At 37.4% G+C, this 16,126-nt stretch overlaps 1 protein-coding gene across 2 annotated transcripts in view; it reads right to left on the bottom strand.

Annotated features, from left to right (window-relative positions):
• Window positions 1–16,126, bottom strand: part of SLC25A12 (solute carrier family 25 member 12) — a 51,855-nt gene that overhangs the window by 12,133 nt on the left and 23,596 nt on the right. For both annotated transcript variants that reach the window (XM_068407282.1, XM_068407283.1), the window contains exons 7-13: window positions 15,629–15,767; window positions 12,789–12,882; window positions 12,075–12,159; window positions 6,970–7,054; window positions 6,324–6,482; window positions 3,055–3,107; window positions 2,780–2,860 (exon numbers count right to left, since the gene is read on the bottom strand). In XM_068407282.1, coding sequence (XP_068263383.1) covers window positions 2,780–2,860; window positions 3,055–3,107; window positions 6,324–6,482; window positions 6,970–7,054; window positions 12,075–12,159; window positions 12,789–12,882; window positions 15,629–15,767 — 696 coding nt within the window. The remainder of the gene's footprint in view (window positions 1–2,779; window positions 2,861–3,054; window positions 3,108–6,323; window positions 6,483–6,969; window positions 7,055–12,074; window positions 12,160–12,788; window positions 12,883–15,628; window positions 15,768–16,126) is intronic.

Below are 16,126 nucleotides of genomic sequence, written 5' to 3'. Positions count from 1 at the left end.
GGTATAGCACTTCTTAGAGACACTCCAGAGCTGAGGATACTGAACAGCCTACACGTGTTCTCTTGAATCACTACTGTCTTAATGTCAAAGGTTTCACCTGTTCTCATGTGTGGGTCTTAGAAGATTGTAACACCATACCATAGGCTTTGAGATGGCACTGCCACACAGAGAGGAGAATTTGCCAGGTCTGCTGGAGCCTTTCCCAGGCTCCCTCCACTTCCTCACAAGATTTTTTTTTCTTCACAGTTGAGGACTGTGGCATGCACAGTACAGCTCACAAGAGGGTGCACCTTCACAGGTCAGGAAGGCCGCTGCTGGAAACTCTATAAAACAGCTGAAAATATGGCTTGCTCATCTTGCTCACCCACTACCAGTTCCATACCAGAAATTATGAAAAAGTGCATTATTCCTGTTAATCAGGAGAAGGTTCAACACTAAACACAGCCAAGTGATAGTCAGCAATAGTAATAAGTACATCTCTGAGAACTACATATGGGCATAACGCTGTTTCTTCTGATGTGATGACAAGGTGAAAAGCATATGTTGAACTTAGCCTATATTTAAAGTGTACTATTAGCAGAATATTTAAGTGTCGAACAATAAAGAAAAGCCACAAAAAAACAAGTTACCCAAATCCAGATGCTGAAAATAATTTTGACATATATAAAGCCCAAACAGTTCCACAGTAACCCATCATCTTTTACTAACAGAGAGTAAAGGAATAGAATAAAGGAAAAACGAAGAAGAAAGGTAGCATCACCCAAACAGTGTCTCGCATGCCCCTGCACATAGAAATGGACTAAGCTTACTTGGCAGCACTTCCTTGGATGTAACTGTTGGTTATGTCTCATAATATTTTGTAGAAAAACAGTATACAATGAACACCAGAAGTGCAAAGATCAACACTATTTCCAAGCAAGTCAACATAGAAAAAAGCTGTCACAACGAGGATGAAAAGGACTGAGGATGAGAAAGAGAAAGACTAGCATATCAACTTGCTACTGCTTTAGTCAACTGATATTTTCAGACTTTTAGAATAAACTTTATAGGTTTGCTCATAAAGGTTCTGGTATTTAGGAAGAAGTGAAATTGCTAAAATGGAACTAAGCAGCAGTACAGACAGAAAAGTCATCAACTGATAAGATACCAGATGATCCAGAGGAGGCTACAAAGGAATGAATGACCCTGAGGCTGATAAACGGTGGCCAACTTCTCTCCTACAAAGGCCAACTTTGTTTAAAATTCTCCCCAATTGAGTGAGATAAGTATTATCTTGAAAAAGGAGATGAGAATATGAGATGAGAATATCAGCTAAGACAGACAGCTAGACAAAAGGGTTGTGTTTGGACAGATTATAAATCTGCTCAGCTTCACAGAAACATCCAAATTTCTGAAAGCTTATCTGAAACTCAGATTTCTCCCCAATTTGTGCATGTTCACTACAGTAAGACAATAAAGTTATTTTGAAAAAGGAGTACCTACCAGGAATTGGAAAAGCCTCTAATGTAGACTGAATTTAATATTACACATTTCGATACAAAAGAATGTAAAATAATAAAACTGATTATCAGATGTTTGATTTTAATTATGCGTTTAACCACAACACAGAGAAAAACATGAATTATATTCACTTCTGTATGTGCTTTCTGCGTTATTGAGCTTTCCAGAAAAAGGTTAGTCTTTTGCTAGCTATACATCACAGCTGCTTTCTCACATTTCTCAAAAAATAAACTTTGTATGCTGACAGGTGAAGACTCAAGCATGTACCAGGCTGCCAAATTCAATCAGGCAGAACTATAAGCAGCCTCCCTTCAGGGCTGCTTCTTTGAATTAAAAGTTTGCAGAGGTCAACAACCTTTCTGCCCCAGGTTTTGTTGTAAGCTGGGAGGTTTTATACCAGCCTGTCAGCCTACTCAACTGGAAGTTATTAGTGTTCTCTGCTACAAAAGAAACCTAACTCAAGCTTTAAACATTTTATAGGGTTAACAACTGTTGGGGAATCCCACAAATGAAATTAGCCAATGTGCAAAACAAACAAACAAAAAAAATCTATCATCAATATCAATTCAAACCACTTACGGATTGCTAAGAGATCCACTGAATTAGCCCTCAGTCTCAACGAAAACACAATTTGGTTTTGAACTGTATTTAGATGATGGATGTAGTTAGCATCTGGAGTAATATAGCTACATTTTATATGAAGTCATTTAAACAGAAAATTCACTCATACCTTTTATCTGAAAGATAAAGACTACACTGTTCAGTTTTTCCACATTTTCACAAACAGAAATATTTCACATATATGAAGTTGAAGACTGTTGTTTCTTTTCCTTCTTCAAATCTTCAGCAAGAAACAGATTTTTTAAACTGTTCTAGCTCCCCCCCGCCGCCCGCTGAAGGAAACTCAAACATAATCTCTATAATCCATTCTCAAGGACTATCTGTATCTTTCCAAACTAACCATGAATGCCAACCCAAGAAAAAGTATGGAAAGGGAGAAAAGGCAGCCTCTCTTCAGCCCTTTGTGAATAAAATCACTGGTGAAACTGAAAGTTAGAAACTGGGCCAAAAGAAGTTGTTCAAGCACATAATTCCAAGGGAACTCAACTCAGAAGCATGCAAAGCTTTCCAAACAGAAAAAGTGCTTTTTTTTAGTTCTTGTGACTGGGAGGAAAAAGAACAGTTCACATTGACAAAGCACACCCATTAACTGTCATTCCAACTATACTGCACATGACTGAGAATCAATTTTTCCTAGGAATACAGGACAGATACTTACACAGCCTCCAGCAAGGATCTCTGCGGGGAGTGGAATGGAACCATCCCTCTTAGTAAATTTGTCTCTGACAAAGTCATTAACCTAATAAAGATACAATACATTACACACAATTTTAAGTTATTTTTCCTCCTTATTAACATATATCAAGTACGTCTGTAACCATATATATATATATGTGCTTGTAAGTGGTCATCTTTCACACATTTTAGGAAATAAATCCTGTGTATGTCAACAAACAAAAGGATGCCAGGGGAGATAAAAAAAAAGATACGTACAGTTAGCTTAATAGCCTTTTCTGGAGCAACACCTATCAGCTGTGGTAACAAGCCTATAGAAACAAAGACATCATAAGGCAACATTATCTTCCTAATACAGAAACTAGTATTTTATAAGAGCTCTACAGAAATGCCTTCTGCACATGGGATATCCTTTGAAGTGGATGGCATTTATGTATGTGATGCTGCCAGAGCACTGCATATTCACACCAATACAATTTTATATTAAGATTTCTGTTGAAAATAGTAATGAAAAGGCTGACCAGATCTGCCTTCCACAACCAAGTCAAGCCTGATGCTGTTGCTGTACAGAAGGAAAAAAAGGGTAAGGGCTGAACATACACCTTGGATATGTCTACTACGTAAGAGTTCGTTTGACTTTTTTATCCCCTTAGTATCATTTTCCCATAAAGCTTGCAATTACTTTTTAAAACAGGAGAGTACTTGTGAGATATACACGATTGATAAATTATCAACTCACTTCTACTTGACTCACTAACCTGACTTTTCTGAAGGCTCCAGCCAACTAAGGATATAAAGGATTTTCTGTTGTTCAGTCCAACATGGTAGCATGAACTTCTTCAAACCCTATTACTATTAAGTATTTTTTATCTCACCAGGAGGAAGCATTAGTGGACAGAAACCGATTTTGAGAAGGCCCTTGGCTCCTGGAAAATAGCTACTACCAAAATGAACTGCCATTTGACAAAAGCACATACACTTTTCTAGGAACTAATAGGTTTAAGAAAAAAATCAGTAGATGGCAGTCTTAACTTCCTAACATACCAGATTATAACAGTATCTGCTATTTTTAAATCCATTTCTCCACAGTCATTTTGGCATATGTATAGATTATAAAACTTAAAAGGCTTATTTTTACCAGAAGTGGTCATCTCCTAATGTTATTCCATGGTTAGGGAATATCAGTTTGTCAAAAGTGTTTGCCACTTAACTAACAAAAAATCCCATGCTAATTACATCAAATACCAGATAACAGCAACAAAACTGTATCGATGCAGTTTTCCAGAACCTGTTAAGTGAAAAGAGTAAGAGCTAAAAATTGATTTAAAATGTTCAAAATTACCAAAAGTACGCAGCGTGCAGAATTTTTATATTACTTCCTTAAATAGAAAGTGCAGCAGTTGATATATGCAGTGTAGTGTTTTCTTCCGACATAGTACTTTCTGTGCAATTCACAGACTTACTATGCTGAGGAAAGGTAGTTATTAAATACAAAGAAAGGTTGACAATAACAAAAAGAAATGCTGCCCCCCCAGCCTGAATCTCTGATCTACCATGAAAAGAAAATCGAGCTCTGCAGCGCCCACACTTTAAAAACCCAAAACACCCCAAGACAATCCTCCCCACTCCCTTTTATGCAGCTTGTTTTATGCCCAACTTGTTGGGCACACACAGTCGGTGTGCCAGAGATCCTGGGACCCTGCATGGTCTAGTGAGGGACCTTAGAAGACACTTCCTTAGTTGTGAAGTTGGATGCCAGGATTCAAAAGTGTCATAATATTCTTGACCAAAAACTGTAAGTTTTTGTTTAAAAATATGAACTTTCTAGTATGCATTCAGATCTATTTTTTAAACTGTGGTAAATGACTACATTGTACCATTACATTACAATACAATTAGGATAATCCAGCTCAGGAATATAAGAACCCAGTAATAGACGCACAGTCAACTCCATAAATGTTTCTGTTTAGTTTAATACACTTCCACAGACCCAGACCATAGTAACATGCTGACCATTAACTGTAACATTTTCAAAACAAATACATGAATTTCTTATGCTAAACAGTCTTAAAGACAATTATTAAACAGACTATTAAAAAGTTTAACAAGCTGACATTCTTTCAAACAAGCACATTTTTCCTCAAGTACAAAGCATTGCTTTTAACTCATCAATGGAATCAACCTTGATTTCAAAGTATTTGAAAACGGTAAGAAAACAAAAATAAAAATAACAAATGATCAGTTTTAGAAGCTGCTGTGCAAAAACATTGCGGGGGGGCGAGAAGAGAAAGAAAACAGTACTGTAGAACAGCACTGTAGAAATAGAGTCATAAATGTAACTCAAGGAGTATTTGCTTTTGTGAAAGATTTAGCTACAAAAAAGGAAACCAATTTACCAGTAAGATATAGCTGCAGTCTCTAAATTATTTCATTAACATTTTCGCTGACCTATTCCTCCCTCTACTCACTTGCACAGCACAATCCTGTAACATTACAGAAAACTCTTTAGCCAGTATCCACAGACTATCACATGCAAAAACTTCTCAGTGTCCTTAAAGGACACTGTCCGACGTCTTAATCAACAGAACACGTTGCAAAGCAGAAAAAAAAGGCTTTGACCATCACAGAAATGAGTGACTTTGCTCCAACTGAAAAAAAAAGCATGCCAATTAATGAATACCTTACTGATTCTCATGAAAACTGTGCACTTCATTAAGTTATGTGAAACAACAATTAAAAATAGAGAATTCAACTCAATATAAATTTCAGACGACTGGCTAGCATGTACCCTCTATATAAGTCACCTCACTGATGTGATAAACACCCTTTCAGAATCTTCTCCTAAGCTAAAATAAAATATAAGATAGCTTTCAATCTAACTGAAAAAAATGATTAAAAGTTGCTTTGAATTCTTAACCTGTATTTTAGAGGACTTTTTCTCTTTTTTTTAAATTACAACTTTTATGAGTTCCACGGTTGATATTTTAAAGTAAAATAGAGCAACATAATACAACAGCAGGATGCAATTTCTTGTTCACAGGATAAAACCATAAAACAAGTCCCGCTACCTGCAAAAGTATGAGGCATAAGATCCAGCATCCCGTTTAACAGGGACACTTCAAAATGACTGTCTTTCATCTCTTAAAAAATATTTGCAATAAAATAGATCTTTATTCCTCAGATGCTAATCTGCTCCTGATGTTTGCCCCTGGCCAAAATTTACAGTCCTCAGTTTGTGAGATAACAATCATGTCCACAACACTCACACCCCAGGAATTAGGACTTTCAACAACCTAAGCAGCAAGGAGCAAAACAGTAACAACGAAAAAATGCCCAGTTTTTCCCAGCAATTGTTTATGATGTACAGTGCTCAAGGTAAGATAAATATTTAGCTCTATGAAACAGAAGCAAAATTGTACATTACGTAAAATTCCTGGTTTTCCCGTAAGAAACTAGCTGTTGAGGTATTAAACAAAAAAAGGAAGAAAATCCCCTACTCAAGATATATATATATTTTATTCACTTACCTCTGTAAAGACCAAAAAAGCCTTCAAAACGCAAAACCTTTTTAAAGCAGTCAAAGCTGTTTTTATACATCAGCTCTCCTACGACTGAACCAGAGGAGCGTTGATTCTGCATACGAGTTTTCACCAGGTCTATGGGATATACCGCAGTAGCGCCAACAGCTGTAAGAAAGTGGAGTATTATTTCTGCAACATCATTTCTGGTGTAGTATATAATTCTTATGATGATTTTCTACAACATGTATTTAAGTACAAAGAATATATAAGCTGGTAAGATCTCTGATAATGTTGGAAGTAAGAAAGGAAAATACTGAAAGTCTAGAAAAAAGTCTCAAGGAGGTTGTATTACACTATTACATAACACAAGGTATGCAGAACAAAGAAAACCAATCAGGAAAAGAAGCAATTTGAATTACTAGTAAGGAAATTCGTTACTGGAGTAGAGTTTCAGAGGACTGTGAAGGGATACTAGAACAGAAATGTTAAGGGAAGAAAGGGAATAAAGGGAATGGCACAACCAAAAGTGGTTGCACTCTCCAATTCTTCACCTGTATAATCAAGAAATGCACCTTATATGAGACCAAGTAGTCTGGCAAGACAGTGTTAAACTAACCCAAGCTTGAAAACAGAAACCAGAAATATTACTCACCTCCAGCAATTGAGCCCAAAGTGAACCTGTAAGCTGACTCAGCTATCTGGAGCCAGATAGGCCTGCCTAACTCTCCAAAAGATTGCTGTGTGAGGAAAAGAAAAAAATGCTTGAAAATCTGCATGGGAAAACAAAGATCCCTGTGAATTGGCTTTTATAACATTACAGAGAGAGTCTGATAAAAATTGGTAGCATTATGCTATGGAGGGAAAAAAAATATTACTATATAATTTCCATTACACCTAATGAATGCAGTACACTTTTCAAATACTCCTTTCAGAACATATTCTTCCTTACGTATTCCTAGTATAACTGAAACAACTACGATCAAGAAAAAGTAGACAGAAACTAAAAATCAACTTTGCTACTTTCCATTCTGTTGCCTTTGAATTTGTAAGGCATGGAACCCACTTTTGGCTCAAATAAAATTCAGTATCTCAAAAGGAATTCAGTATCTCACAGACAGCATCTATCAGCAGGAGATATATTTTAAGATTACGTATACATTAATACATAGCATAAACATGACATTTCATGTCTTCAAAACAAGCAAAAAGTCAATTATTCCCCATTCTCCACAAGACTTTTTCAGGCAGATTTTATTTTTTTACAGATACGATGACCTCACTCAGTTCAATCACATACACTACTACAAGTGTATTAGTGTTTTAAATAAATACAAGTCTTCACAGGAAATATTTGCAGAGACTCATAATTATATTATTAGGTAGTTATTAGAAACAAGGTAACTGATAATCAAGATGTAAGTGTTGACAAACGTGCACTATAAAGTATGCAAGACGGGCCAAATTTTCTTCCAAACATAAATAGGGGGATTAGAGAAGAATTTATATTATGCAGTATAACTTGTCTGGGTTACATAAGTGGCCAAGATACTAACTGTTAAATTCCATATGAAAGAGATACTAAAGCCCATCTCCCAAACACAAACCTGTTTTTCTTAAAAGCACCCTGTACCGTTAGCAGATGTGCTCCTGACAGCACAGCTGGAACTTGTACAGACCTCAGACTGCTGCAGGAGGCTTTGCTCTGATGCACATTATGAATTCTCCACAAAGATTATCACATGCACATTTCACAGCTAACTCACCAAGGCTACTTAACTAAGTTACATTCAGCTTACTGAAGCTCTGGAAAGTGGAACATCCATAGAAATACAACATGTACCTCAGCATAAGCTACTCTGTTTGGACTGGTATTACACTGGATGTGCAAAAACCTGCCTGTATTGCGTAATGGTACACTGTATGTACACAATGTAGGACAAAAGCCTATGAGATTGAGATGGGATCATTACCCATAAAAAAACATTAATTATATTTCATACAGTTTTTCCATAGAAGAAAAAGATACAGCTGCGACCATTTCCTTCCCCAAGGCATTTTCCTTCCCCAACAATATAGCTTAACAGAGAAATTTTGGGTAGCACCAAAATTATAAACTGCACATGTGGACCAGCATAAAAAAGCACCAAACAAACGTATTGCTTTTACAAGCAAATAGAAGCATTTAATCTGGAGAACGTCCTCACTAGTGTCAAAACACTAAATTTTCCTGATCTAAAAAAAAAAAAATCACAATAAAACCAAAATAAACGAAAATAAATTCTAAAATAGAGAGATATTTCTTTTGATTCATGTAAATAAAAGACACATGCAATAATAATACCCCAAAAAGGCTTAGAAGCAGGACTGGTTCTTCATTGCACAAAAATTTTCTCCTAGTTTAGCACACCTGCTTACTTTTAGCTGTTTTAAGGTTATTCTTTTTCTTCTAAGCTCCACAGAGTTCTCATCAAAATCCAATCATTACATTCAGACATTAATCTTAATGAATACGTCACTGGATGTTAAAAATCAAATTCTTTGTGAAGGAAATGGCACTTTTATATTATTTAATAAGTGTCCACACAGTTTGCATTTACTTGTGTGTTCAGATGGATACGTAAATGAATGTAATTAATGCTATAGCTTTCAAATAATGAATATTTATAAACAGAAAATTACTGTAGCTGTCATCCCCATAGGATATTCAGCTGCCAGGCTTTAAGAAAATCTTACACAATAAAAAAACTGACAATAAAGTAAAAATGGTTGAAAGCAGGCTAATTTCCATTTCCACAAAATCCACAAAGAGACAGTGAGTTTATGTAAAAAATTAGATTTTCCTTTAAGAAGGAATTTTAAAGTCACATAAAAGTGATTACAGACTTGTTTTCATTTTCCAGGGACAGCTGGACCTCACTGGAATGATATTCTCTCTACCCACAAAGGGATAGCTTTCATTTTATCAACACAGTTAAATAAGGTAATATAAGGTTCACTTAGGATAAGGTCTAGTAAAAGATTGATCCTTATAAAACAAAGAAAATTAAATTACTTTGCTTTCTGCTCTCCTAACACAGAATGTAGAATAGGATGAAAATATAATGTATTATGAGTGTGAAAAGAGTATATTCTGTTCTAGTGATGACTGAAACTTTTATCAATGAGCTCATTTTATAACAACGCAAAGCTACAAAGGTAATTCTGAAGTGTAAAATAAAACAAGTTAGTATTTTGTCTGCTCAGAAAGGTGAGTGCCACAAAGACACCAATTAAATACAAAGTTGGCAGGAGTAATGTAATTACAAAACTTCATCAAAAATATTTCTCATTCGTCTAGATAAATGTTGTATACACGTTTGTGCCAATCCACTCCATCATTCTTGTCTTCAGGAATCCATAGGAAGACCATTACCACTAAGTGGGTTTTGGTCACTTATTTCATTGGCTCAGATAGGTCTAATTGCCTAAGGACAACAGAGCCATAACATTACGAACAGACCAGACACTGCGTTTCAGACCAATTTGTTTGAAAGAGAACTGAATGATCAAATCCACCTGTAATAACAGTAACCAAAATACACTCAAAGTTTGACACATGGAAGACTTGCTATATTCCATATAGCAATTTTTCAACCATAGCAGTTGAACTAATTCAAGATTTTCCTGCCACTGATACATATACTAGATCTTTTAGTGTATATAACTGCTTAAAGGAACCTCTTTGCAATATGCATAAAAAGTGAGCTGAGAAATAAAAGACTTTATAAATGCAAGCTTTCATTTTCAGACAGACTCCTGGGCCCCCTCATCCACTGGCAAATACAGGACATTCACGTGGCGCAGAAGGCATGGGCGATCTTGTCACGGCGCTGCCACTTTACCGCAGACCACCCTGCAGCAGTACTATCTGTCACTGGCATCACCAGGGTAGAGAATCTGGATTTTACTTTATGGTAGACAGCGTAGCTTGGAATAGCTGACAAAGGTATTGCTGCATGTCCTCCTGCCCCAACAGCCCAGATGGCTGAGCTACTTGGGAATCAGTTGCTGAATCGCTGCAATTCAGGAGCAGCATTTTAATGCAACTCCTCACCAGCATCAGACTGCCAAAAATGCTGAGCCGCAAGATGTGGCCATCCAGCAGCTGATTCATAAGAAGCTCAGCTGTCTGCGTACCAAGTGAGGCGTGGGCAGCTGGGAGCAGAACTCAGCCCAAGCCAGGCTATGCCCACTTGGGAATCAGAGCCCTTGGATGTCTTGATAGGCACTCCATAAACTTGTAACACAGACTGAAAGAGAGAGAATTGGAGTTGTTTAGACATTGTAAGAAAATGGGAACCTTCAGGATGAAAAATTATATTTATCTATTGAGTACACAAAGATGTATTTAGTCAGAACTATGGGATACGGTCATAGAAGATCTTAAGAATTAGATATCCTACTTCCCTTTGTACATTACAGAGGGAAAGGGGATGTGGAGACATCCTTGGAGCAAAATGCGCTGGGTTAGATGAACACTATTGTATTTTCTTGTAAAACTTACTCGAGAATGTACAGCTCTGTGGAACTGCAATTTCTCATTAAGTTCTAACAGTAAAAATAAAGAAAAGATTGCACATCAGAAACTTTTAAGATTAGATCCTATTTTTTTTTGTTTTGCATAATAAACACCAACGTGCAACCAGCCTATATATTTTATGATTATGAAACCATGTAATTCACCATGTATGTATGTCTTCCTTTCTGAATCTGCTGTGTAACTGCTCCAAGGATTTTCCTGAGTGCACTACTATCTTTACATTATTAACGGTTAATTCCCCGTGAACTACTCTCATGAGAGCAGTCACTTACAAAATGCTCCAGAAAAAGGATTTCCCCAGAATATATCTGGAATGGAATATTTCTATTAGCAGAACAGCAGATGCCCCATTACGTTTCCAGCTTCAATATCAGCAGTATTTCAGGTTCAACTTTAGATGAAGGTCAAGGTAATATTTAATTCACAACTTAACTAGCGTTAGACAGATTTGCTTGCAAACGAAAAGCTCTCTGATTAGAACCAAAAATATAGTGAGGATAAACCTCCAAAATCTAGACTTATTTTTAACACAAACTTGCAAGCTATACGCCTGAAAGTGAGCAGCATGGTACCCAGTAACTGTGGTGAAAGTCTAAACATAAGCTAAACACCTGCATAATGTTTGGTCCTAAATCTTCCGTTCTTACAGCTGTAAGAAGAGCCACTGAAGTAAGAAACAATTTATATTCAAAATCCTACTGCACAGTCTGGGCCTCTTATGCTGTACTATACATGTATATGTTTAATAAGGGAACTATGACAGAAGCAAAGCTAGCAAACAGGAACGTAAAGGTCTGGTGAAATAGAGGGCTAACATTCCGCTGCTGTATTTTTCATCTTCTAATTCTACCCTTTTCATCAGTCCCAGTAAATTTGAATTCCCCTTCTACTGTCTAGGTCAGACAGCCAAAAAGTACAGTAAAACTCAATGATCATTTTAGATAAATGGTTAAGCTCATCATTTCATACCTGAACAGGCCATCCTTCAATATGACATCTAATATCTTGTTTAGACAAATACTCAATGTCCTGCCCCATTTCTATCCTTATAGCAATACACACAGCACATTTCACTTGTTAGGAATCTGTTTGAAGTGTATTATTATTTTTCATTTGAAAGTATACGTAAACATTCACTTAACTTCAACAATTTTATTGTATATATCACTTCTACCTACCTGCCTCTGGAGTTCTGCCAAGTTGTAAGGTAATGCACCTTCAGCCAACGGTGCTATTCTCTCAATATCTGCGAAAGTCAAGCGCCTTTACGTAAGGCAGAGAAAAGTAAATTACTGCTAGATAAAACAAACATACTCAATACAGTATTCCTGGCCATACCCCACAGAATACATCCTGAGCTTAAAAAAACACCTGTCATATTTGGATGCATGTCTAATAAGTGCGCTACATTGCAATAAAGAATCCTTTGAGTTAGAAGAGCATTCTCTTCTTGTAGCTCACAAATGGAGATGAAGGGAACTTGGATTATTCAGAAGCAAGTTCTTGATTGCTAGTAATAAGGGATATAATACACAAATTAAACTATTTCTAGGTATTCCTACCTAAGATTTCAAATGTGTTAAAGACCTATGCAAAACATCATCAATACTTAAAGTTAGTAATACCAGTGTATTGTAGCCTTTTGGCACTACTGTTATGTATTTTGCTATGTTATATGTATGTCTATAATACGATAATTAATAATGGTGCTTGATGTAAGCAATTTACTTGCAAAACCCATGCATACATCAAAGTCAGTTTACATTGAATAAATTACTGTAATGAAATACAATGGAACACAAATTTTTAAAATTAAGATGAAAACGAGTAGTTTTCACACAGAAAACAGAAAAATAATGATTTTAAAATTATAAAATTAATTATTATGTTACCCAGTAACACTGTATAAATCTGCAAGTTGGTACAGAATATCTATTTCCAGTGGTGTAACTTGTCCAAATCGGATTGCAGAGTGGGTAAATTCCTCTGGATTTAAAAGGGAAAGCGAAATAAAGCAATTGTGTTATTTGACAAATTTCCTCTTTAAATGCTCACAAATAACTTTAATATCATAAAAATGAAATCTATCACCAAGAAGCAAAACCCATAATGCAAAGGGAAAAGATATCTTTAGAAGAACATCTATCTTGAAACAGGCCTTTTCAACACAGAGCAATTCTGACTCCACAACTTTGATGTACAGTAAGAATTCATCAAAGTCAACAAAAATCCTCATATTAGCAAGCTTAATAAACCACACCCATGATTTGTGTTTCTTGTTTCTGAAGTTCTGCAAAACAGAACATAATAGAATAATGGTCCATTATGCACAGCTTTAAGGGCAACTGACTCATCTATTGCCATCATGTCCAGATTTCTCTCCCCCAGGCTTAGGTATTAATCTAGCCAAACTACATGACATGTTCATGACATAACTGGCAAGCTACAGTAATCAAGTCTGAGCAGTGAAAACACAGTAGCTTTTTTTCACAACACAAATCCAAGCAAGGTCTATTTATGCATCTGCACCAAAAAACATTGCTAGGCAACTTGTTCTTGGTGCTGTCTCTAGGCACATCAAGGATAGGGGGATCATTAGGGGCACTCAGCACGGCTTCACCAACGGGAAGTCATGCTCAACCAACTTGATAGCCTTTTATGAGGATGTTACCCGGTGGATAGATGATGGTAAAGCTGTGGATGTGGTCTATCTCGATTTCAGTAAAGCGTTTGACACGGTCTCCCACAGCATCCTCGCAGCTAAACTGGGGAAGTGTGGTCTGGATGATCGGGTAGTGAGGTGGATTGTGAACTGGCTGAAGGAAAGAAGCCAGAGAGTGGTGGTCAATGGGACAGAGTCCAGTTGGAGGTCTGTGTCTAGCGGAGTCCCTCAAGGGTCGGTTCTGGGACCAGTTCTATTCAATATATTCATTAATGACTTGGATGAGGGATTAGAGTGCGCTGTCAGCAAGTTCGCTGATGACACAAAACTGGGAGGAGTGGCTGAGATGCCGGAAGGCTGCGCAGCCATTCAGAGAGACCTGGACAGGCTGGAGAGTTGGGCGGGGAGAAATTTAATGAAATATAACAAGGGCAAGTGTAGAGTCCTGCATCTGGGCAAGAACAACCCCATGTACCAGTACAAGTTGGGGGCAGACCTGTTGGAGACCAGCGTAGGGGAAAGGGACCTGGGGGTCCTAGTGGACAACAGGATGACCATGAGCCAGCAGTGTGCCCTTGTGGCCAAGAAGGCCAATGGCATCCTGGGGTGTATTAGAAGGGGTGTGGTCAGCAGGTTGAGAGAGGTTCTCCTCCCCCTCTACTCTGCCCTGGTGAGGCCGCATCTGGAATATTGTGTCCAGTTCTGGGCCCTTCAGTTCAAGAAGGACAGGGAACTGCTAGAGAGAGTCCAGCGCAGAGCCACGAAGATGATTAAGGGAGTGGAACATCTCCCTTATGAGGAGAGGCTGAGGGAGCTGGGTCTCTTTAGCTTGGAGAAGAGGAGACTGAGGGGTGACCTCATTAATGTTTATAAATATGTAAAGGGCAAGTGTCAAGAGGATGAAGCCAGGCTCTTCTCAGTGACATCCCTTGACAGGACAAGGGGCAATGGGTGCAAGCTGGAACACAGGAGGTTCCACTTAAATATGAGGAAAAACTTCTTTACGGTGAGGGTGACTGAACACTGGAACAGGCTGCCCAGAGAGGTTGTGGAGTCTCCTTCTCTGGAGACATTCAAAACCCGCCTGGACGCGTTCCTGTGTGATATGGTCTACGCAATCCTGCCCCGGCAGGGGGATTGGACTAGATGATCTTTCGAGGTCCCTTCCAATCCCTAACATTCTGTGATTCTGTGATTCTGTGAATTTGTTAGCACAATTTGGAGGATGAGGACAGGCATTTTATGCTTTCCTTTAGGGACAAAAGGTATGCAGAGCATACGAACATAAGCCAAACAAAGAAAAAAAAAAAGTAATAAAATTGGTGATAAAACCTGTCATAAAATGACTACAAAAGCAGTCCACTCATACCTGCGGCAAGACTGAAATATGGCAACCTTTCATATGCATAGGGATTAGCTATGTCCTAACAGACAAAAACTATATATAAAACCAGTTATGTAATCATAGTATCATAGAATGTTAGGGGTTGGAAGGGACCTCTGGAGATCATCGAGTCCAACCCCCCTGCCAGAGCAGGACCAATCTAGGGCAGGTTACACAGGAACGCATCCAGACGGGTCTTGAAAGTCTCCAGAGAAGCACTCTGGAGCGTAAGTAAGCACTAAGAAGTTATAAATGATTACCATTTTTCTAAAAAAGATTTAATCATGGATAAAGTAACTAGAGCTAAAACAACATGGAGATTACTGATGATGGATTTTCAAACTTAAATCCATTCCATCACATTCCCTAGGTACTTTCTATCACTATGCAACCATGCATCCCTTTCAAGGAGTGGTAAAATCCTCAATAATATACTGACTTGGAGTTATCCATTCAAACTAATAAGGCCAACACAGCCCATGCCAGAATCCCAATTCTTCTCCTTAATGAGATGGCTGAAAACCATTACTAACCCGTGAGGATGAAAATCACCCTTTAAACACTTTCACAGTAGCCCTAACCTTGTGTACTGTTGCAGCTACTGACTTGCCTTAACCCATATGCAACACCAGATTACAAATTGGACAGAACTAAAAAATTAATAAAATGTAGGAAATACACTTTACCTTTTGTGACTTCAACATCTTTTCTTGTACCTGCTATATTACTGTATATCTTCCTAACAAGATCCATGTTATTCAAAAGGGCATTAAATGCATTGAAATAGGAGAAGCTGACCTGATGTGAAACAGTTCCACCAGCTACCTGTAAAAATTAAATGAATGCGGTTAAGTGCCTCAAGCCCTTTTACAACATCTCATTACAAATTACAGAAATATCCGTTCAGGCAAATAAGGAAAGAATTAAAGATCTATTTCTATTCCTGTAATTTTAAGATCTTTTTAATAGAAATATGAGGGGAGAATTATTAGACAGGATACTATTTTTTGATAGAAACTGAACATTAGGAAACAATCATATAAGTAGATTATTATTCAATTTATCTGATACACACACAAAATGTGTCACAGTATTTTTCTAATACACTCTATTTCTAATAGAGAAATGCATGTAGATGCTACTTTAGATGAAGGCACTAACTGACTTGCATCACAAAGCAGTGA

The sequence above is a fragment of the Nyctibius grandis genome, chromosome 9 (genome assembly GCF_013368605.1).
Source record: "Nyctibius grandis isolate bNycGra1 chromosome 9, bNycGra1.pri, whole genome shotgun sequence".
NCBI classification, from domain to species: Eukaryota; Metazoa; Chordata; class Aves; order Nyctibiiformes; family Nyctibiidae; genus Nyctibius; species Nyctibius grandis.
This window is presented reverse-complemented; position numbering and strand designations above follow the sequence as displayed.